The 17,026-nt window shown below is 43.4% G+C and overlaps 2 protein-coding genes across 3 annotated transcripts in view; both read left to right on the top strand.

Moving 5' to 3' along the window:
- The window catches only part of LOC311597126 (alpha-actinin-2), a 67,455-nt gene extending 62,409 nt beyond the window's left edge, over window positions 1-5,046 (top strand). The window contains exons 19-21 of the mRNA XM_084781243.1: window positions 2,081-2,146; window positions 3,426-3,584; window positions 4,585-5,046. Of these exons, the coding sequence (XP_084637369.1) occupies window positions 2,081-2,146; window positions 3,426-3,584; window positions 4,585-4,743 (384 nt within the window). The 3' untranslated portion in view covers window positions 4,744-5,046. The remainder of the gene's footprint in view (window positions 1-2,080; window positions 2,147-3,425; window positions 3,585-4,584) is intronic.
- A 4,402-nt stretch (window positions 5,047-9,448) lies between these two features.
- MTR (5-methyltetrahydrofolate-homocysteine methyltransferase) overlaps window positions 9,449-17,026 on the top strand; it is an 81,625-nt gene continuing 74,047 nt past the window's right edge. The window contains exon 1 of one of the 2 annotated variants that reach the window (XM_084782765.1): window positions 9,449-9,776. The gene's annotated coding sequence lies outside the window, so the exon portion shown is untranslated. The remainder of the gene's footprint in view (window positions 9,777-17,026) is intronic. The other variant, XM_084782766.1, reaches the window with a different exon arrangement.

Below are 17,026 nucleotides of genomic sequence, written 5' to 3' on the forward strand. Positions count from 1 at the left end.
GGAGAGCTGGCTCTTTGGTAAAGAGGATTGGTGTTCTTGCAGAGGACCTGGGTTTAGCTCCTAGCACCCACACAGTGGCTCACAACCACCTGTTACTCAGACTTCTGACCTTCAAAGTCCCATGCATGCATGTACATGGAGGCATATAAAGTTAAACATTAAGTAAATAAATACATCTAGAATATTTTTAAATATAGAAAAGGCTTATTTACATTAATCATTGGGAACAAAGAAAGTTTTCTTGGGGTCTGTTGGGGGTGAGATCAGATGTTTAGATTTGTTCGTGTTCTCACTAGACAGCAAGATGGGTCTGGGTGTGGTTGCACATGCCTTTAGTCTTGCCATGCAGGGAGCAGAGGCAGGAAGATCCTGTGAGTTTGAGCCAACCCTGAGCTGGAACATAGCAAGTTAAGGCCAGGCAGGGACACATAGTGACACCCTGTCTCAAGAAGTAAAAAAGAAAAGAAAAAAAAATACAGTTGGGCAGAATGGAAGTGCCATGGAGGGTGTGGCTGGAGAGATTCCTCCAGTGGACATCTGAGTTTCTGACTGTCTGAGAGCACAGGAGTGGTATGGCCAGAGCTGTGTTTCCAAGAATCTCATTAGGATGCCAGATGGGGGTGGGGGTGTTAGAGTAAAGAGTGTGAGCAGCAGGCCAGACATGGTTCCTGGAGAAATGAAGGAAGTAGATTAGGAAGGAACTTTGGGTTCAGGGACAGGAGAGATAAGAATAGGGCATAGTGGCTCATGCCTTTAATCTCAGCACTTGGGGGGCAGAGGCAGGTGGATCTTCATGAGTTTGAGGCCAGCCTGGTCTACAAAGCAAGTCCAGGACAGCCAGGGCTACACAGAAAACCCCTCTCCCCTCCCCTTCCAAAACAAGAACAAAGAAAGAGAGGGTAGCTCTGAGATGGAGCAGGAGTCTGCAGATCTTAATGACAACATCTGAGGGCTGCAGGCGAGGCAAAAGTGGTAAGTGGCACAGTGATTCCAAACTCTGAGGGCAAAAGAGAAGAGGTGCTCCTGCGCCATTGCATTAAAGTTAGTCCCCCTACCCTGGCAGTAGGAGGCCAGTTTAGCGAAGCCAGGGAGTCTGCACATAAGGCTCTCTCCAGTGAACGACCATCTGAGAGGAAGAGAGAAGGCTTCCAGCCTACAGAGTTACTGCTCTAAAGCAGGTGCTACCAAGAGCCAGAGCAGGCACGGGAGCCTTAAGACCGAGCTCAGGAAGGCGGAGTGGCTGACACTGGGGAGGGCTAGACCCACAGGCCTGAGAGCAAAGACACAGGTTCCTTTCACAAAAGACAGAACCAGCTTTCTAAACTGGCCATTTCCTGGATGAACAAAATCAAATGAATTGCCAATAAAGTCATATTGGTGTTTGAATGTTGGCTGTCCCTCCTAGAACCCCGAGACACAAACTCAGCGACTCTTTCCATCCCAGCCACCATTTTGGATCAGTTACCCTGCTTCTACAGAGCTGAGATCCCTGCCCCGTTGGGTTTGGGAGCTTGCCACACAGAGGAGGCCACTATGTCTGGTCCCAGGTTCTATTCCCAGCATTGTATCTGGGCAGTAGGTTCCAAGATTGGTTGAGCCATAAGTTTCTAGCTTCAGCTCTAGAAATGTTTGTAGTATGTGCTGTTATAAGTAGGTGGCTGAAGTGAGCTCCTGACTGGCTCCTTTTGCTGCCTTTAGTGTGGGTTCCCTTTTCATTTTCAGTCTTTGCAACCTTTGCCTCTTTTTCTTTCTTTGCTTTTATTTTAGTTTGCAGTGCTGAGGATCAAACCTAGGGCCACATGCGTGTTAGGCAAGTGTTCTCCCACTGAGTTACAGCCCAGTCCTCTCTTCCCTGTTAAAGAGATTATTTTCTAACATTATTGTACTGGTGGCTTTGCCCTCCAATAAGGCAGAGGTGACCTCTGATCTTGGCTGGACTGCAGTTCACCCTTTCCCTACCACTTTGCTCTTTGTGCTCAGGGCCAAGCAGAGCTGGTCTTCTCACCTCTAACTTCTGTCTCTCTGCCTCTGTCTCTCTTGTCTTTCTGTGTCTGTCTCCCTGTTCTTTGTATTTTCACAGAGGAAGAATGGCCTGATGGATCATGAGGATTTCAGAGCCTGCCTCATTTCCATGGGCTATGACCTGGTAAGACACACACTGAAATTCTCCGTATCAAGCCTAGACTCTGGGAAATGATATGATAATTTTCCAGTAGGTTCATTTTCATGTCACAGGGCAATGTTTTTTGAAAATCTTCTTATCACTACATAAAAATAATGCCACAGATTTAAAAGTACACTTTATTCAGTACCCAGCAAGGTTCATTATGTGAAAGCACTGAGGACATGGGATTTCCTGGTGATTTTTAAAAGCTTTATTGATACAACTCACACACTTCTATGAAACCACTTAAAGTGTGCACTTCAATGGCTTCTAGTTTCCTGAATTTTAAAGTGTGTTTTCCTTTAATATTTTAGCAGATGGAAGACAGATTTTAAGGACAGGGCATGATAGTGCAAGCTGTTAATGCCTCTTAGGAAGCAGAGGCAGGCAGATCTCTGTAAGTTCCTGGTCAGACAGGACTGTATGGGGGAGGTCTCTGTCTCAAGAAAGAGAGGGAGATAGAAAATAGGGGAGGGACAGATTATGGTAATACATTCTATGAGCTTTGCATCAGCCTTTGAAAAGTTACATATTTATGTGTTTTTGAAACAGTATCTTGTTAGGTAGCCCAAGGTGGCCTTGAACTTGCTGAGATCCTCCTGCCTCTGCCTGTAACCTGGGGATTAGAGCCTCACCAGTGTAAGAATAAATTAAATATATAAATTGATAAAACAAACCAGAAAAGTAGGTGGGTGATATATGCCTGTAATCCCAGCACTTGTGGTATCTTGTGTAGCCAGGTGAGGCTACCCTGGAACTCACTGTGTACTCTAGGCTGGCCTCAAACTTGCCATTCTTCTGCCTCACCTTCTTGAGCACCAGAATTACAGGTATGTACCTCGCTTCTACATAAAGCACTGGTTTTGTTTGTTTTTGCATTGCTGGGGACATGCTAGTCAAATGCGCTAATACTGAGCATACCCCTCGTCTTTAATGAGTATTTTAAACGTGACCTGCTTTGATTCCTCTGGTAATTTAACCTAAAACAGGGGCCATCTTCCACCCCTGGCTGAGTTACTCTTCCTCATTATGTACTGTATGTGACACAGTAGGTAGAAACCCAGAGGGCAACACGGGCTACAGAAAGGACTGCCTTCGGACACACAGGGGCTTGTGGCTTGATGCTACAACATTTAAAACCAACGAAAATGGACCCAAGTCACCCACAGGGGAACCTTTCCCAGAGTGAAGAGAACCCTGTGGAGGATCCTATAAGTTTTCTAAGCCTGAAGCACTCTGTCTCTGTACCCCCTTGCCTCAGGGTGAAGCTGAGTTTGCCCGCATTATGACCCTGGTTGACCCCAACGGACAGGGCACTGTCACCTTCCAGTCCTTCATTGACTTCATGACTAGAGAGACTGCAGACACTGACACCGCAGAGCAGGTCATCGCCTCCTTCCGGATCCTGGCTTCTGATAAGGTCTGCTTGAATAGGGTTTCTTCTGTTTTAAAACATTTGCTTGTTTGTTTTAAATTTATCTTTGGCTATCTGGGGGCAGTGAACACACATGCACGTGGGCCTTGACATATTTGGAGGCCAGAGGACAGATGTCAGGCTTGCCCTCACCTCTTGTTCCCTGCTGTGCATGCAAGGCTAGCTTGCCTGCAGGCTTTCAGGGATTCTCCTGTCCACCTCCCATCTCACCACAGGAGTGCTGTGATTGCAGATGCATACTGCTGTGTCTGGACTTTAAAAAAATGATTTGTCTATTGTGTGTGGTCAGTTCTCTCCTTCCCCCTTTACGTGGGTTCCAGGGACAAGCAGCATTCTCCAGGCTTGTGCAGCCTGTATCTGCAGAGCCAATCCACCAGCTGGATGGTTTTAATATGAATTAAGCAGGGCCTTATAGAGGAGATAGAAACTCAAGGAAAGAGTAAAGCTCATCCCAGAACATGGGTGAGGGCTTCTTGAGGAAAGTTCCTGTATGTACATGTTTATAACGCTCTGTCTTCCAATGTCAATCTTACCCTTTCTTTAAGAGAAGTTTTTTTCCCCTGCAGCAACATATTTTCATATTTTTAATAACAAGCACATGAAAGACTCTCCATGTTCTAAAAACACTAGCTATGTTAAATTAAAACAACTCCCTCCTGTGTTCTCCCCAGTTTATGACCTAAACCAACTTGACCTACAATGTGGGAAATTTAAGTTGGAATGGTTATCACTCACATTTGGCCCAGTGTGAGTGATATTGGCAGTAATTTCCCATCTCCTTTTATGAAGCATACTGAATTTCCTGCTGGTGACCTTGTAGACCCACTCTATATGGACCCAGATTTTGTTCACTAATGGTACAGTGGGTATTTGGCTCCCTGCATGTAAGCCTTGCCAATGCAAGAAATGAGTGAATATTAAGGTGGCTTATGTTCTAGTGTTCACTGCATTTAATTTGCTCACCTTGTGTGTGTGTTTTTTCCAGCCCTACATCCTGGCAGAGGAGCTTCGTCGAGAGCTGCCCCCGGATCAGGCCCAGTACTGCATCAAGAGAATGCCCCCTTACTCGGGCCCAGGCAGTGTTCCTGGGGCCCTGGATTACACTGCCTTCTCCTCTGCCCTCTATGGGGAAAGTGACCTCTGATGCTGTTTCTGTACTGCCTAACCCTATCAGAACGCAATAAAGGCTGAAGTATAGGTTGTTTCCTGGAAACTTTGATAAACTTTATTAAGAGGTGTGATGATCTGGATGTGGTAACACACGCCTTTACTCCTTGCACTTGGGAGGCGGAGGCAGGTAGATCTCTGTGACTTTGAGGACAGGTCTGGTCTATGTATTGACTTCCAGGCTAGCCAGGGATAGATACATAGTGATACTCGGTCTCAAAAAACAAATAAACAACAACAAAAGAGAGATTGGAGTGAGGGAGGCCTAAGAAGAAAGTGCTTGCCATGAAAGCATCAAGACTTGAATTTGATCCTCTGAACCCACGTTATAAACAAACAAACAAACACGTCAGGGGCTTGTAAGATGGCCCAGCAGGTAAAGTCTAACACTCTGAGGTTGTTCCCCGGATCCCACATAGTGGAAGAAGAGAACCCCAGAGTTTTCTTCTGGCTTCCACATGCACATGCGCACGCGCTCCTGTACAGACCTGATCTCACACATGCTCAGAGGGTGCTCCTTGCAACTCATTCTTTCTGAACCTCTGTCAGGCAGGAGCAGTTTCAATGTGCATGATGTATTGGTATTTTTCCCGTGAGTTTTTTCTGAACTTTAAGCTAAATGAAATGGAATAGCAGGTATGTTAGTTTGTTTTTTGTTTGTTTGTTTGTTTGTTTGTTTGTTTTAAATTAAGTGAGCCAGATCCTTAAAATACTATGAAAACAGGTGACCTAGAGGCAGAAGTGAGTGAAAGTGTGGAAACCAAAAGATTCAGGATTCATGACTGGGAGAGCAGTCACAAATTGGTACCCTGAAGGTCTGGTGAAGGTTTGATGTTTAAAATACATTTTCCTGCCTTTTGTATTTATGCAGTTATCTTTGGGAGGACATGTTTGGGATTCCAGCACAGCTTTTCATTGCTTATCCAAAGATCAGCTGGAACTAAATATAAGTGATGTCACCAGTGGAATTGGGCCTGCCAATGTGAAAAACAGATTGCTCAAAAGATGTCTAACATTTAAAGCATTTTTTTTTCTTAAGGGAGCATGTCTCTGAGTAGTCCAGGCTGGCTTCAAAATGACGTCTTTCTGCTTCACCTTCCTATTATGGGTATAAGTCAGTATGGCCCCCTTTTAATAAATTAAAACAAAACTTTTTGTTCTTTTTGAGAGTCTCATATAGCCCAAATTGACCTTGAACTTAATATATTGCCAAGGTGACCTTGAACTCCTGATCTTCCTGCCTCCATTTCCAAAATGCTGGGATAATAGTGTATTCCCCTAGTCAGGCTCATTAAAACCTAAAAATTATTTTATTTATTCTATTATTACATTTTAATGTACTGTGTGTGTGTATGGCCATGTGATAGCACGAGTGTGGAAGTCAGAGGACAGCATCTGGGGGTTGGTTCTCTCCTTCTACCCTGTGAGTCCCAGAGATCGAGTCTGGCTATCATATCAGGCTTGGTGGCAGGCACCTTCACCTCCTGAGCCATCCTGTTGGCCTTCATTAACATTTTTGGATAATTAACTTGTATTATGTTTAATTATGTAAGTGTGTGTTTTGTGTGGGTATGTGTGTGTAGGTGCAGGTGCAAGGGTCAGGGGTATTGGGTCTTCTGGATGTGGAGTTACAGGCAGTTTTGGGGACACCAAACACAGGTGCTGGAACTGAACTCAGGTCTTCCTGAAGAGCAGTAAGTCTTTTTAACTGCTGAGCCATCTCTTCCTCCCTGTCTCATTAGTGTCTTTGAAATAGAGTTTTCAGTCATCTCTTCCTGTGTGGGATTGGACAGCCAGATTTTGGGGATCGTCCTTGTGGCTTGGAGTAACAAGGAAGTAAGTAATGGAGGCGGCGTCAAGAAGGAAAATGAAGTCTCTTGGTTCTAGATGCCCATGTTTTCCTCCTAGAGCTTTTGTAGACGTTGCAGAGAGACGGCCGTATCTAAGTTCTCTGTTCTTAGGCAAGGAGCTGAGGAGGGCCATTCCCAGTGAGACAAGAAGGCTTCAGTCTAGGGCTTCTGGTGGAACTCTCTCCTGCCTTAGCATGGAGAGGAGTGCTATACTTAGTTGCAGGAGGTAAGGCCTCTTTGAATGCTTTGGCTGCATTCCTCCTGGGAGTCAATAGTACTAGAGGTCAGGACTTCACCTCTGGGGTGGGGTGGTGATCCATAGTGTGGCTCTGTATGTGTCAAGCCCCACTCCATCAAGGATACAGGACATCATCTGTGCTCCCCACTTGGTGTCTTGTTGTGGACAGTGTGCATTAAGTTTCCATTACTGTTGTCCAAAGCTATATGCTGACACTCCCCCCACCCCCCTCGAGTTACCATCATGCTGACAGCTTGTAGCAAACAAAGTGGGAACTCCTGTTAAAAGTCCTTAATGATCAGGAAGTGAGCTATAAAGAAACAAAAACAATTGCTAATTACAACTAAAGTGTGAACAGAGAGGGAGCAATGTGTCTACCAACTGTGTCTGTTTCCTTGGCTTTCATAATTTTCACAGACAGTGGGAAACTTGTTCTTTTTCATTTACCAGTGTTTGCTGATAATCTTACTGACCTTTCACCTTGACTATTGTATCTGAAACAGGTGCTATGCTCCAACTGGAAATGTGAAGGAGAATCCAGGAAGTCATTCCTCTTAACTAAGAACTTGTATTTTTGGGTGGCCAATGGCAATTCATCTCTCTAAAAATGTTTAAGCCTTCTACAATATTTAGCAATAGATTGGATCAGTATTATCCAATGATATGAGGAAGGGAAATAAGCTGTGAAAAACAATAAAATATTTATATTGTCATTCCAGAAGTTGTTCTTATTTCTGACCATGAGTTATTAACTAACTTGTCCAAGAAAAACGTCTGTTTTTTAAAATCATTTATCATATTTATTATATGACTTATTATATCATAAAGGATACACAGGCATTTTGGTCAGCTGTAAGCAAACCTCATACTTAAAAGCATTCATTTGGTGTTGTATTTGCCTCCCTTAAAGAGTCAGAGACTGCGGGCTGGGAAGATGGCTCAGTGGTTAAGACCATTGACTGCTCTTCCAAAGGACCCAGGATCAATTCCCAGCAGCACCCACATGGTAGCTCCCAACCATCTATAATGAGATCTGGTGCTCTCTTCTGGCATGCAGGCACAAATGCAGGCAAACACTGTATACATAATAAATAAATCTTTAAAAACAAAACAAATCCAATCAAACAAACTGAGGTGCAATATATACAGTAACATGTTAATGTTATGCTTCTTTTCCTCCTAGGAACAAAGTCTTACTCTTTAGCCCAGGCCAAGCTGGAACTCACAACCCTACTACCTCAATCTCTTAGGAGCTGGCATTATGGGCCTGTACCACTATACCCCTGAACCACTACTCTTGGCTCCATGGATCTTTTCATTTTTCTAGACTCATTTGCTTTTAGTCTCTTTTAACATGACCATCCTTACTGAACTATCCTTTGTTTTTAAATCTGAAAAAGGCTCTGTGTTTTTCAGGTCGTTGTGACACACAGGAGGAGAAGTCAAAGCTAAACTACCATATACTAAAACTTCATCTTAAAAAGTGTTGTACTTTATTTAAGTGCATTTCATCTGACCAAAAAGAACATAGACTTCCTTTAAGATGCAGCTACTTTGTGTGTGTGCTGTATGCGTACATCTGTGTGCTAAGATGTGTGAGCCCCAGGCTGGCAGAGCCTAAAGGTGACCATCAGGTACCCTCCTTTAATCACTATCCATCCGCCTTATTCCCTTGAGCCAGGATCTTTTTCTGAACCTGTAGCTCATCAATTTTTCATTCAGGCTAGCTGCTAGCCAAACCAATAAATCTTCCTGTTTTTGCTTCTCACAGAAAATACCCAGGAACTTATTTGCATTAGAATACCACAAGCCTGCTGGGAGCAACACATGCCTGTAATCCCAGCACTCAGGAGGTAGAGGCAGCAAGTCTCTGTGATTTTGAAGCCAGCCTGGTCTACAAAAAAAACGAGCCCAGGGCAGCCAGGGCTACACAGAAGTATTCTGTCTTGAAAACAACAACAACAACAACAACAACAACAACAACAACAGTACCACAAGCTTTGGAACATTTATTTTATTTTATTTTTCATGTTTACTTATTTATGGGAAGAGTTCTCCTTACTGGCTCACTTGTGCTTTCCAAGTGTGTATCTCAAACGTTTTACATTACATATAGGTACTCAATAAATGTTTACTATAAATGTGATTATTAGCATGTATAGTACCTCAGAATTTTCGTAGTGCGCTCACAGAGTATTATTTTAATGTCTGTTTCAATTCTATAAACTAATAGTCACTTCCATTCTAGTATTTCTTTTTTAGGGATGAGGGAGACAAGATATTTAGTATCAGCAAAGCTAGGCTACAATTAATTCTCTGACTTCAGGTTCTTGGCCCATGCTGCTGCACCACTGGCGCCTACCAATACTACAATAGGGATTTCTGGACTATAATTTGGAGAGGACATTGAGAGGCATTTCCGGAATCCAGAGAAGAAGCACTCAGGTCTCTATAGGGACTGAAAACCCAGAACTACAACTCCCTTGGGGCCACGGAACAAAGCCTCGTGCGATTGGTTGCAACCAATAGCCTATAAACAGCGGAGAGGAGATGGCGCGAACCAATCACAGGCCGGGGAGGGAACGGGCCCTCCCGCGGGAGGCTAGATTGATGCGCAAGCTACAGGCGCTGTGGCTGAGTCCTGTGGCCTTGAGTGCCTATCTCCAAGTCGTCTTCCCCTTTAGCCTTTCATTGCGGCCTTGCGCTGTGGTGGCGACCTCTGCGCTTGGGAGTTCGGTAAGAAGTGCGTGCCGGTAGTGCGGCACCCGGAGTCCCCGCGTGTCGGCCCTGGAGCGTCAGGGATCTTGTCAGTCAGTTCATCAGGCCAGTAAGCACTGGCTGGCTGGGGAGTTCTTTGGAGATCACGCCTTCCCTGGTTGACCAAGACGATCCGCAGCTCCTTGCCAGCGTCGTTGCATCCCGGTAAACACTTCCACCCCAGGTCAAGCTGTTCTGTCGCTTCTTCAGCTCCTCAGCTTCTTTGGAGACGCAGCTCAGAGCCCGGATGGCCGCGGTCCTTGCTAGGTCTCACCTACACGGTCTGCCCCGGGGTGGCAAGCACTGCCTTTAGCGCCACAACTTCCAGCGGGGTCCCTTAGTAGGTTCTGTGTAATGTAATCAGTAAATATTTACAGAGCTTAGCCTGCAAGAGACGAGTTCAGATGCTGGTAGACCGGCGAGGAAGCCTAGATAGTTGAACCACGTGGTTTTTTTTAGTTTCCTTTTCTACTCTTTAGTTCTGCAAACTCTAGCATTAGCTTGACAGTGGACCGGACACCTAGTACCCAGGGATGGGAGTGGGAGGTGGAATAGTAATCGCAAATGATTCTGATGTTGGTGGCACTGACTTCCACAACGAGAAAAGACACAAAAGGAGTAAAATATCAGTTTTGAGTTTCTTTTTTCTTTTCTTTTCTTTTTTAATTTGCTTTTCGAGACAGGATTTCACTGTGTATCCTTGGCTGTCCTGTACTCACTTTGTAGATCAGGCTGGCCTCGAAGTCACAGCCTCTGCCTCCACAGTGCTGGGATTAAGGGTGTGTACCACTACACCCGGCTAGTTTTGTGTGTCTTAAAAATTTGGACCGAGATATCTATAAGACATGGGAGGTGCCTGTGGTGCATGCCTTTAATCTCAGCACCTGCGGAGGCAGGAGCAGGGCCTGTGAGCTCGAGGCCTGCCTGGTCTACAAAGTGAGTTCAGGGCAGTCAAGGCTACACAAGGAAATTCTGTCGTGACTTCTGCACGTCCCCCCCCCCCCGCCCCCCCCCGCCCCCCCCCCCCCCCGCGATCCCAAGATGTGGGAGGTGTGTGGTAAGAGGAGAAAAGAGGGAATTAGAAACAAGGACCCAGGGTTGCACTTGCCCAGCAGGCAAGGAGGCCCTGGTTTAATTAATTCGTGGCTCTGCATAAAACTAGTCCAGAAAGTAGAACGCTAAGCTTAAGACTATTCTCTGCTACATAAAGTTCAAGGCCAGCCTGGGTTACCGTGAGATCCTTTCTGCTTATTTTTAAGACAAAACAGTGACTATGGTACGGCATAACATGTAGCCTTAGGAGGAGGGTGAATATCGGACAAATGGGGCTGGTAGACTTGTTCTCGAAATTAGTGGGACAGTGCCTAACAGTGCGTAGCTGTTGCTATAAAGTAAGATGGCTCTTTTATGCTATAGTTAGTCAGATAACATCTTTTAGGGCTTCAGGCTTTCTCCTTTCTATTTTAGAAAAATAAGAGTAATTTCTTCTTTGACTATAGTTATTGTTGTCAGCAGAAAGCTTCTGAAAATTTAGAGTAGATTGAATAGTGAATGATCTCTTTGCAGAAAATGAAAGAAAGTGGTTGAATATTTGCACCTGGCCCTGCCCCCTTCTCCACTTTTCTCTGTGATTAAGCACCAAGTTCTAGGTCCCATACTTCCTTAACCTGTGGCTTAGAAATATTTCTGCTTCTCTCCCCTATGTGTTGGTATTACAACCAAGTTTTAACACCCCAAAGACCCTTAGGCACTGGTGTCCAGCTCCTTGTTGTTGCTGTTCCTCTCTGCTTTATTTCCTGTCATAGTGCCAAGTCTTAAGTTGCTCTGAAGGAAGAACTAAGATTCTTTAACTTCAAGGTTGAGCCTGAAAGCTGGATGTGTCCTGAGCTGTGGCTAGAGCTCACAGGTGGAATGCTTGCCTAGCAAGCTTCAGTCCCAAGAGTCAGTCCTTCCAGCAGGTGGGCCAGGAGAGCCTGTGTGACCTCATATCTTGATTGGCTCCCTTTGGGGAAGGAGACTTGCAGGCCAGCAAAACCTTTGTGTGAGAAAGTTTCAACTACAGCTTCTAGTGCTTTCTTGGTTTCTTCCTTAGCTAATGAATGATTAATGGAAGAATGAATAAATGACCGGTCAATTGCTAACACCTCAGTTCTCCTCTGGCTTTTAAAAATTAGTGAGAGAATATATATATTTCAAAAATGAGATAATATGTAAATAGGTGGCTATAAAATATAGCAAGTCAGTTCAAACTAGAGATTAGAGGCCCCCAAATGAAAGAAGTATCTTGCAAGGGGCTTGTGGGGGCAAATCCTTAAAATAGTCAAAGGGAGAAACCGCTGAGAAAGCATTGAGGTAGTTTGCTTATAGTGCAGAAAATAAAGGTATTTTTTAAGTTATACTCCATTTAGTCCTGTGCAAAGGGAGGTCCTATTGCAGAGTCATGTTAGAGCCATTCTCTCTCTAGAGGGGTTGTGTTCCTGACACTGCAGCTTGTCACTTACACTCCCATAATAGCAACTAACAGTCTTATGTCTTCATCTTTACGTTGCTTGGTTTCCATTTGTTGGTTTTAGTCCTGGGGATGTTGGGATTCTGCTGTAAGGTTTTGTACTTGCTGGGCAAGTGATTTACCCTGAGCTATATCTGTCTTACACAGCTCTCAGGGCCACCTCACTTATGTTCCTTTCAGCTTCTAATGGGTGCTGCAACCAGTTAGTCCTACATGTATTTATTTATCTCTCAGAATGTTTGCTGTGTTAAAAAATGTTCAAGTCAGGAAAAAGAAACAATCAAACACCACCACCAACAACCACAACAAAAACACCCCCAAGATGCTTAGGATTCACTTAAACTGGAGGAAATACAATGTGGTCTCCTTGGTGTTTATTCACCAGAACAGTACTTGGGACCCTTTTTCTGTATAGCACGCATGTACTTGTAAACAGATACTACACATGAAACAATTTCTGATTGTGTACTGGGGGTTACTATGACACACCATAGTCTTTATTCACTCTAAAAGATGTGTCAAAGAATCTGTGCTTCTTAGAATCAGAGTAGTCATCACTTCTCTACTTTTTGGCTAAAATCAAGTATAGAATCAGCTCTAGTTAGTTATAAAATATACAGAATATTCTAGACCTAGTGAACTGAACATAGATACTTTTTTGTGGGGTACTTCTGTACAGAAGAGTAAAGCTTCAGTGAATGCCCACACTATGCTAAGGGAAAGGATAACCATCAAGAGGATTTAATTTTGACATTTACTTATTCCTTTGTATGTGATGGGGATGGGGGTGGGTTGTTCAGGTGTCCTGGTTTGCATATGTTGGTCAGAGTCTCAGGAGATCTGTTCTTTTCTCCCACCATGCGGATATGGAGATTGAACTCAGGTCATCAGGCATACACAGTAAGCTCTTTTGCCTAGTGAGCCTTCTCAATGGCCCATGGGATTTACATTAAGAAAAGGTTCTGATAGTAATTAGGAATGCTGGACTCTAATGCTAATTAGACTTAGTATAAGGGAACCTTCTACCAGAAAAATCAGTGGCTTGTTTTGATAAATTATATATTATTTAAGGATAATAAACATATGGATGATGTAGAATTGCATGTTGTTGTTTGTTTTGAGAAAGAGTCTCAGGTAGCCAAGGCTGGCCCCTGAACTCACTATATGGCCAAGAATAGCCTTGAAGTCCTGGTCCTCCTCCTTCTGACAGTGCTGGGGTTACAGGCATGCGCACCATGCCTGGCTAGCAACAGACTTTTAAGGACCTAAGTTGCAGAGTTTTGTCTTCAGCTCCCACTCATTTGTCATTCATGCTCTTTCATCTATTTGTGTTTGCTACTCACGATTCTCTTGCTTCTGTAGACTCTCTCATATACCCATACGTTTGTGTATTTCCTTGTAGATCCTGGAATTGTGTGTGTGTGTGTGTGTATGGTTGTTTAAGGTATATAGTGAACAGAAATTTACATAAATGTTGCAGTTAATTGTTTCTGTCTTTTATTCTCATTCATTCATGGTTCCATTCTTTTTTTTTTGGTTTTTCGAGACTCTCTGTGTATCCTTGGCTGTCCTTTGTGGAGCAGGCTGGTCTCAAACTCACAGCGATCCACTTGCCTCTGCCTCCCAAATGCTGGTATTAAAGGCGTGTGCCACCACCACACCCGGCTCACGATTCCATTCTTAAGAACCAGCTATATTGCTATAATATTTCTTTTTATTGGCATGTGGTATTCCTTGAGGAGTATCCACTACATTTTCTCTAGGAAGAAACTTACTGAGTTTGCCTCTGCATTCTTGTATGGACCAGTGTGATACTTTCTTTTTGGGAAAAAAATCCAGGAGTGAAATTCCTGAATTTTCTGCATAGTTAATTTAACTGAGCCCTGTGAGGCTGCTTTTCCAGAATGGTTCTTGCAGCCTACATTGACACAAGGCTGCTGCTCTTCAGAATGGCTCTAGCTCTTTACATTTCAGAAAGCAAACAGGAAGGTTCAAGGTTTTTTTTTAGTTTGTTTCTTGTTGCTTTTTTATTTGTTTGTTTTTGGCACTAGCCACTAATTTGAGTATGTGTCTATTGGAAATAATAGCTATCTATCACCTCATCTTAATTCTTATCTTTGGTAGCTACTGAATTTAAGAATTTCTTCATAGATTTGCCTAGTTTTCCTCTCTACTTTAAAAAAAATACAGTCTCATAACCAGACGGTAGTGACGCACTCCTTTAATCCCAGTACTTGGGAGGCAGAGGCAGAGGCAGGCAGATCTCTGTGAATTCAAGGTCGGCTTGGTCTACACAGTGAGTCCAGGACAGCCAAGGCTACGTAGAGAAACCGTGTCTTGAAAAACCAAAAAAACCAAAAACCAAAAACCAAAACCAAAAACCCCAAACAGTCTCATAGTATAGCTGGCCTCAACCTTGCTGTAAAGCTGAGCACAACCTGATCCTCCATTTTTTTTTTTTTTTTTTTTTTTAGTTTTTGCCGCGAGCACTGAGCACTCCGCACTCAGGATCCCGAAGAGACTCAGTCTGTGGCACATTAGTGATAGTGGAGCAAAGGCGTTTATTGAAATTTACTGGGTGTTCCAGTAAGAAAGCAATGCAAAAACAACACCACACCAAAGCTATGGTGGCCACTACTAGTGTGAACCACCAATACCATTCCATTTGTTACAATCTTCTAATACTGGCATAATCTATATACTTAATCACTATCTTAATCCTAATAGGAGTGGCATCTAACATTTCATAGCATAAGGGTATACGACCTGATCGAAGAGTCGTGTCCAGCTCGTCAGGTTCGGAGCCTCGACGTTGTTTGCTCGACCGCTCGGTGCTCATCCGAAGTTGGGTGTTTTCTGGCTTTCGGTTTCGGATCGTCAGAGGTCGGTCCGTGTCTGCGTCGGTGGATCTCGTTCACAAACTGGCCGTGTTTAGGCAGTCATGGTGAAGGCGAGATGACTGACTGCTTCTTCTCAGGGTTTTTATACTTAACTTAACCTTATCACACGTTTCTGTTAATCTAGCTTTCTACGTCACTCTTATCACGATCGTTCAGCATATGGCTGACGTCATTATCTTATCTACTCCGGGCACCTGCTGGTGGCCCTTACATGTTTATGACAGTTTTATTTTTGGGTCACGCCCGGCTTGATCCTCCACTTTTTAAGTGCTTCACCAAGGCCTAGCATTTCTTTCATGTGGCTATATTTGTCTTTTGCCTGCTCTTTTGGCTTCTTAGTATTACACAGGAGAATTTTTGTAGGAAAATTCTATATGTTAATCCATTTTAGTTTTGACATAACTGAATCTTTTCCTAATCTATCAATCATCTATACTTTTGTTTCAGTTTTTATAGAATAAAACTTATCTTAAAAATTACAGGGCAGACTGTGGTGGCACATGCCTTTAATCCCAGCGCTTGGGAGGTAGAGGTAGGCAGATCTCTGTTAGTTTGAGGCTAGCCTGGTCCACAGAATGAGACAGGAGAGCTAGTACTACATAGTGACTCCCCTGTCTCACAAAACAAAATAACTGCCCCACCCCAATTCTAGGTATGGACCTGGTAGTATGTTTTATCTCACTTAAGTCCCTGGTTTAAGTGGTTTCAATTTCCAGCACACGCACACAAACACACACTCACATTCCCCCTCTCTTTCTCACATCCTCTAAGTTGGGTTTTTGAAACTTAAGTTTGTGTTCAGTCACAGAAGTTTTCCACATAAATTATAGAACAAATCTAGCAAGTTGCCTAAACAAACAAACAAACAAACAAACAAAAAAACCCCCATGGTTTGTTTAAAAACCACGTGAACAAGCCACGTGTGGTCATTTCAACACTCGGGCTCCAAGTATTTTTTATGAAAATTGGAGGAGGAATGGAGGCATGCTCCACAGTTAGATTTACTAACTGTGCACTTGCTCAGTGCCTGAGTTATAAGGGGACAGATATGTAAATAATAGGATAATGATTGACTGTTTACCCAATGCCAAAGGCCATGTTTCATTATCTATGGAAAAGTTTGCATTTTTTTTTTCCCTAGAAAGTTTTGGGTGCTCTGATGGTCTCTCATTCCAGGGAGGATTACAGCTTTATTAGTTAGTCATATTATATATTAAAGTTTTGTTCTTCCTTTTCTGTGTTTGGAGTGTGTTTTAGTTGTTTTCTGCACTATTGTCTTCTTTCTATCAGATTTGATGTCTTTTCCAAACCTGAAACTAAGCCACTTCTGCCTCACCTTGATGAAATCTGGAACTTTAGGCTTTGTACGATGCGTTTTCATAGCTTTGGCCTTGTTACTAGAAAGTCTAGAGTTAGTGATAGTAGCGGTGTAGTAGTAGGAAGAGCTAACAAATGTTTCTTACACACAAGCACAGCGCTCTCACTTAATGACATGTAGCTTCAGACGGTCAGCTGTTGACACACGATCTTTTATTATGGCAGTTTTGTTTTTCCATTTTGCTGAACCACAAAAATTTATCCAAAATTCTATAACTGTTTAGAGGAGCTGAGACTACAGCCCCACTGACTCGCCTTTTTGTCACCTTGACATTTTTAGTTTAATCATGCTAGACTCAGTGCTTAGTAGTTGGTGGGACATTCGCATTGTGAGGTAGCCAAAATGGTGCTACATTGGGCCACTGCCTGTCATTTAATAGATAAAGTTCACTCAGCCTTGTCTTTTTTTTTTTTTTTTTAATGTATTTTCAGGAACTAGTTTCCTTTGGTTCTTGAGCTGCTATTTTGCTCACTAGATTTTCTTTTTTTCTTTGTTTCTTTGTTTCTTTGTTTCTTTCTTTTTTTTTGAGACAGGATTTCTCTGCGTAGCCTTGCCTGTCCTGGACTCACTTTGTATACTAGATCTCAAAGTGATCTACCTGCCTCTGCCTCCCGAGTGCTGGGATTAA

Source organism: Acomys minous, assembly GCF_964271855.1.
Source record: "Acomys minous genome assembly, chromosome: 5".
Classification (NCBI taxonomy): Eukaryota; Metazoa; Chordata; class Mammalia; order Rodentia; family Muridae; genus Acomys; species Acomys minous.